The following is a 6,000-nucleotide window of genomic DNA, read 5'->3' on the forward strand; positions in this document are numbered from 1 at the left end:
AAAACTATGAAGAAATTGAATGCTGCCAATCTCATGTTTTCTTATAATGCTTATGTGGGGAACAAGGAGACACTTACAGGGGGAACTGATTGGCAGAAAGTGTGCTTAATCTCCTCCCTCCCTTCTAATCTCCCTTGCCAATGTCTCTTCCCCATCCATTTTTATTAATTTTTCTCCCAGCCACACTCCAAAACCATCTTAGCTGAGGTGGGGTGGGGGGAAAGCTGGATGGAGAAGCATTTTGAGAGAATAGCAAGCCCAGGAAGCAGTTCAGCCTCCAATCCTCACAACAATTTTATCCTGTAAGTAATGCCATCATCCTCACATTCCTGTTATCACGAGAAATACAGGTTTGGAAACATGCATTTCCCAAGGTAGCTCCATCCAGTGTTTGTGTCTTTTGAAGCTTATATAAATGCATATATTATTCAGATAAACAGATCTGTTTCCCTTAAGTAATACTTTCATTGATTGCTGAAACAGTTTGCTACATCTATGTTTTAAGAAACAGTGCTGACCCGAGCTGAGAGTCTGAAAGACTCTTGAATCCAGGTAATGGTAATTGATATAAATCTAAGAGACTAAGAGGCACTGCAATGTGATGGATGGCCAGCTTACTACTAAACTCCTTCTGTGTAGATCAGCTCCCTGCTTGTGCTTTACAGAGACACACTATCAAATCAAAAAAGAGGAGGAACTGTTAAAAAGAGGAAAAGAACAACAAGCTAAATCCTAAGCAGAACGTAGACAATAGAAAGTTTACGTACACATATGCAAAACCCATTTTGCCTTCTTCCGCTTTGACTTTGTGTTTTTTTGAGCCCTCTGCTCTGTAAACAGCTGTGCGAAGCTCAGATGGAATCACAGATGAAATCTGGAAGGAGTGAATGTTACAAATTGGTATGAAGAGGTATGGCAGATTGCATTACTAGAAAAACTGGTGACCAGATTGAGACCTGCATAGTGTTGCCATTTCTTGAAGAGAAAAAAAGATGACAGCTGCTGCCACGCCCGCTTGCCTCTTTCCCTGGCTAAGGCTGGCACTGGCCATGGCATGCAGAGCCACCTGAAGCCACAATTTTTTTTTTAAACCCACTCGCTAAAACCCGGACATTTCCTTTGAAATGTAAAAATCCCCTGGGTGGGCATGTTGCCCCCCCCCAAGAGGACATGTCCAGGATTTCCCAGGTGTATGGCAACCCTAGACTTGCACAAGGACAAATTTAAAAAGACAATTTCACTGCATCTTGAGTAGACTGTATAGATTTTATGAGTACAACCGAATATGGCAATCTTCTGGCACCAGCTCTTTGTATTCTATGGTTGACGTAACTTTCTTACCCTCCCCACACCTTCTTTGTGAGAAAATAGGGAATTTTATTTTATTTTTATTTTATATAATCTGTTTTTATTACTTCTCTTATATCACTAGGTGGTGCTGTATCCATATGAATATTTTGAATAAAAAATTAATTATTTATACTTCATCTCAAAGCAGTATGTATTTTAAGATTTTGCACTATTATCTTGGGTGTGTTTCATTTTTCATGTGTATCATAATTTAATATACAGTATATTGTTTGTCTTTTGCTTAGTTTGTTGCAATCTTTTATGATCTTAGTTACAGGTAGGTAGCTGTGTTGGTCTGAGTCGAAACAAAATAAAAAAATTCCTTCAGTAGCACCTTAAAGACCAACTAAGTTTTTATTTTGGTATGAGCTTTTGTGTGCTCATACCATACTATTAAAACACCTTAATTTTAAATGCATTGCTACTGCTTGTTTCCAGATAAGCCACTAAAAGAACATACCTGTACTATAAAACACTAGAAATTAACAAGCAACTGCTACTCAGTGTACAAATTTTAAAAATGATAGAGTCTCACTGCCAGTGGTCTTGCATCTTCCATAGAAGCTTGCTCGGGCTTAATAAACTTTCCTTCAACCATATGTGGTACTTTAGTATTCTCTGGTGTAAGCTGGAGACGAGATACCAGCGATTTTTGACGTCCTCTTTTCTTTTTATCCATCTTGGATTGGTATCTTTGGTCCTATTGCCAAGAGAGTTATCAGATTATTTTTGAAATGTAGCAACCTGTTTTCAATGATATTTTTCTTTATTGCCAGAAGAAATTATACTCCCCATTTATAGTGGCAACTTTTTAAAAAAAACCCTGAGGTTTTGCTTCTCATAATTTTTATTAAAATATGTATCTTATATAAGAATGACAATGACCAAGGGTGCCAGCTTGAATAAAATTGGGGGGGGGGGCGGGTTTGTCATCAATCATAAAACGCTGTGCATGCACACCATTTCAATGGCAATGCCCATGGGCATACCCACGATTTATTGGGTGGCGTGTGTCAGTTAAGTATTTTTATTTATTGAGTTGGGGGCAGCTCCCCACCCCAATCCCTGGCTATACCCACAGCAATGCCTACCATTTTTTTTGGGGGGGGGGTGTCCCAAAGGGACCTTGGCCCCTAGGAGCTGGCTCTTATAACAAAGACAATTGCTTTTTTTACGTGCTTACAAATCATTTATGCTGGTAACTTACACAGCTGTGAAACCATGAGATACCTTAAAAAAGAAATATTTTTCAAATGGCCATAACTGAAAACTTACACTGAGATTGAGTATCTGCGACATATGATAAAAGCTATTGCTTTGACAAAGGCTAGTGCTCCATACACCTCTAACCTATCTGACCTATCTCTATACAATACCTGTACAAAAGGATGGGGGGCCTTCAACCCATGGTGCAAGTGAACCTACATGCGAATCTATTTAAAAATACTAAAACATCCTAAGCTTTACAGCATTTGGTTTTCTCATCTAGTCACATTAGGCAGGCGACCTCTTTCCTGTCGGGTTTCCCATTTGTTTTTGGATTTAAAAGACCTGCAAAACCGGCAGAAATTCAAAAAAGTAGAATCTGTTTTCAAATACCTCCATCTCCCTGCTGTATTAAAAAGCTCTCCCTTACAGCTTTTAACCATGGCTTTTAAACTGCAGGAGCAAATGTTGGTATGTTTCAGCCCTTTCCGAGGCTACAGAAGGCCAAAGGCCTCCATAAAGACTGTAGCCCTGGGGGTGGGGTGGGGAAAAGGCCTAGAAATGAAGCAGCTGGGAGGAATATAGAGGTCTACGGAGCCAGGAGAGAGTGAAAACCTGGCAAGGATAAAAGAAGGGAGCGGGAAGAAGGAACCAGGAAGGAACAAAGAGACAAAAAGGAAAAACTAAGGAAAAAATCCCTTCCAAGATGGTGTTTGTTTTTATTGCTGTGCCCAGAGCAGCAGGGCAATAGCCTTGCTCCTGTGGCGAAGACAGGAAGTACATCTGGAGTTAGGGGGCTGTCCTGCCCCTGATATATTCTTCAAAAAATTAACTTCCTGCTTGTGGTCAGATGGGTGGAGACAACCCATATCAAGGATTCCTCCCTTAAAGGAGAAGGAGAAGGGGGGGGGGGAGAAGCCTGTAAATATTTTCCTTAATGCTTCGCCCTTCTCTCACCCCACATAACCTGAGGAAAGTCTCCCAGTTTCTGTCCTCTCACCGACCTACAAAGGATGGTGGGGAGGAAAGGAAGGCGTCATGTGTTTCTCTGGTATGGAAACAATAGGTGCTCTTTGTGGCTCTTCCTTCCTTTGGAATGGCTGCCTTGATATTGAGTCTCTTTCTAGTGACCAGGCCAGTGGGCAGAAAGGCTCACCCCTGCAAAACCTGTCCCACCGAGGATGAAGGAAGTGACCGTTATTCCAACGGTAGAAATAGGCCCCGCCCCCTTCCCCGCATGTGATTGGTCGCCCCACAAGGGCGCGAGTGGAATCCACTGCGGCTCCTGGACGTCAGTTCCAAGAGCCAGGGAAGAAGGGGTGAGTGAAGATAAACATCAGGAACAAAGGGGGAATAAAGATCGACATTGGGATCTGCTGCCCCTATGTATTCCGCCGCCTGAGGCAGCTGCCTCACCTTGCCTCATGGGTGGGCCAGCCCTGGTAACCTGTGACTGCCAGACCAGTGGGGGGGGGGGAACCAAGTGTTGGAATAGGGACTTTGGTCTTTGAATCTAACTGCATTGTTGCTTCACATTTTTACATTAAAATATCAAAATATCACTGTTTGGAATTCACTTTTTTATCTTTTTTATTTAAAGAAACTTACAACCACAATCATTCAAAATATTTCAAGTTACAAGCACAATCGTTGTCGGCCTATTTATGTCACATTCTTAATGATTTTCCAAACACCACCCTCTGCTTCCCTCCCCCCACACCCGACTTCCCCTCACCCGTGTGTGATCTTATTGGCATTTGTATTTTTATTTCTTGTTGTGTTAGCAGTCATTTATACTTAGTAATCATATCCTTTATAATATCATCTTGTGCCCTTATGAGTTTTTCCTTTTATGTATATATTAAAATTTGCATATCCAATTTTTTTCATATATATCTCTACACACTCCCATTATCTATTAAGTTTTTGCTTGGGGCAGGCCCTGATTGATACCGTTAATTTTGCTATCTTCATCAATTCACAGATCTTAATTCTCCATTCTAATAATTCTGGCATTTTTCCCATTTTTTGCCACTAGTAATCTAACCGCTACAGTCATATAGAGTAATAAATTCCTTTTGTCTTTGGGGGTATCGTTGGTTATTAAGCCTAACAGATATGCTTCTGGCTTTTTGAGAATTGTGCTCTTAAATATTCTTTTCAGCTCTTCATGTATCTTAGTCCAGAATTGTTTAATCACCTTGCACCCCCACCACATATGGTACATTGTCCCCACCTCAGCATTACACCTTCAACAAAGGTATGAATGTTTTTTATAGATCTTTGCCAGTTTTTCTGGGGTGAGGTACCAGCGATAACACATTTTCATTATATTTTCTTTTATCAAATTACAAGCCATTAAATTTATGTCAACACTCCATCATTTTTCCCACCTATTGTCTTGCCCAGATCTTGTGACCACTTTATCGTTTTTTTCTTTTATTACTTCATCTTTCATTTTTTTTTTAATATAATTTTTATTATTTTACTAATATACACATAACCATACATTTATAAAAGACAAATTAATCCAAATAACATACATAAACCATTACTAAACAAACGTTTTCATACTCCCATTCCCCTTACCTAAATACCCCATTTTGGTTCTGCCGAACACAACTTCCCTTACACTTCGTATTTGGTTTTACAGTTTATCTCTTACATTATGCGCTTTTCTTTTACCTTATTTTCAACATTCTCCTTCTTTATCCATTCTTTATACTTAACACTCTATTTTCTGTTGTAGGTATTACTTCAAACCTGTCAGTGTCTTTAAAGTCTTACAATGCATTTCCAGATATTCCACAACTTTACTCCACTCTGTTTGTACTTTATGGTCTCTCTGTTCCCTTAACTTCCCAGTAAGTTTGGCCAGCTCAATGTATTCAACCAATTTTACCCTCCAATCCTCTATTGTGGGGATATCGGCGGTTTTCCATTTTTGCGCCAAGACCATTCTGGCCGCAGTGGTGGCATACATAAATATTTTCTGGTCTTCTTTATTGATTTCTCTTCCTAACAATCCCAACAGAAACATTTCCGGTTTCTTGGGAAACGTATATTTTAAGATCTTTTTTAATTCATTATATATTAGTTCCCAGAAATTACTTCATCTTTCAGTTCCCATTCAAGGAGTAGGTTGTACATTTTTGATATAATTTTTAATTTGACTGCAGTAGTTCACTTTGCAGTTTAGAGGTTTTCTGTTCAAAACCTGTTGTTTTTTATCTTGGTTAAACAGGTGCACTATTTAATAATATTGTAACCAACTATTGCAATAGTCCTTAATCTCTTCGTATGGTTTTAATTTTACAACACCCTGCTCTTTTGTTAGTAATTGTTGGTATGTTGGCCATTTCTTTTCCATATTTATTCTTTTTACTGCTAATACCTGTAGTGGAACCCAAGAACCCAAGAAAGTAAAATCTTTCTTGGGTTCCA

General features: G+C 39.4%; 1 protein-coding gene across 1 annotated transcript in view; it reads right to left on the bottom strand.

Moving 5' to 3' along the window:
* The window catches only part of DNAH14 (dynein axonemal heavy chain 14), a 135,051-nt gene extending 133,022 nt beyond the window's left edge, over window positions 1–2,029 (bottom strand). The window contains 2 exon segments of the mRNA XM_060273279.1: window positions 768–874; window positions 1,886–2,029. Of these exon segments, the coding sequence (XP_060129262.1) occupies window positions 768–874; window positions 1,886–2,029 (251 nt within the window).
* Window positions 2,030–6,000: the final 3,971 nt, after the last annotated feature.

Source organism: Zootoca vivipara, chromosome 3, assembly GCF_963506605.1.
Source record: "Zootoca vivipara chromosome 3, rZooViv1.1, whole genome shotgun sequence".
NCBI classification, from domain to species: Eukaryota; Metazoa; Chordata; class Lepidosauria; order Squamata; family Lacertidae; genus Zootoca; species Zootoca vivipara.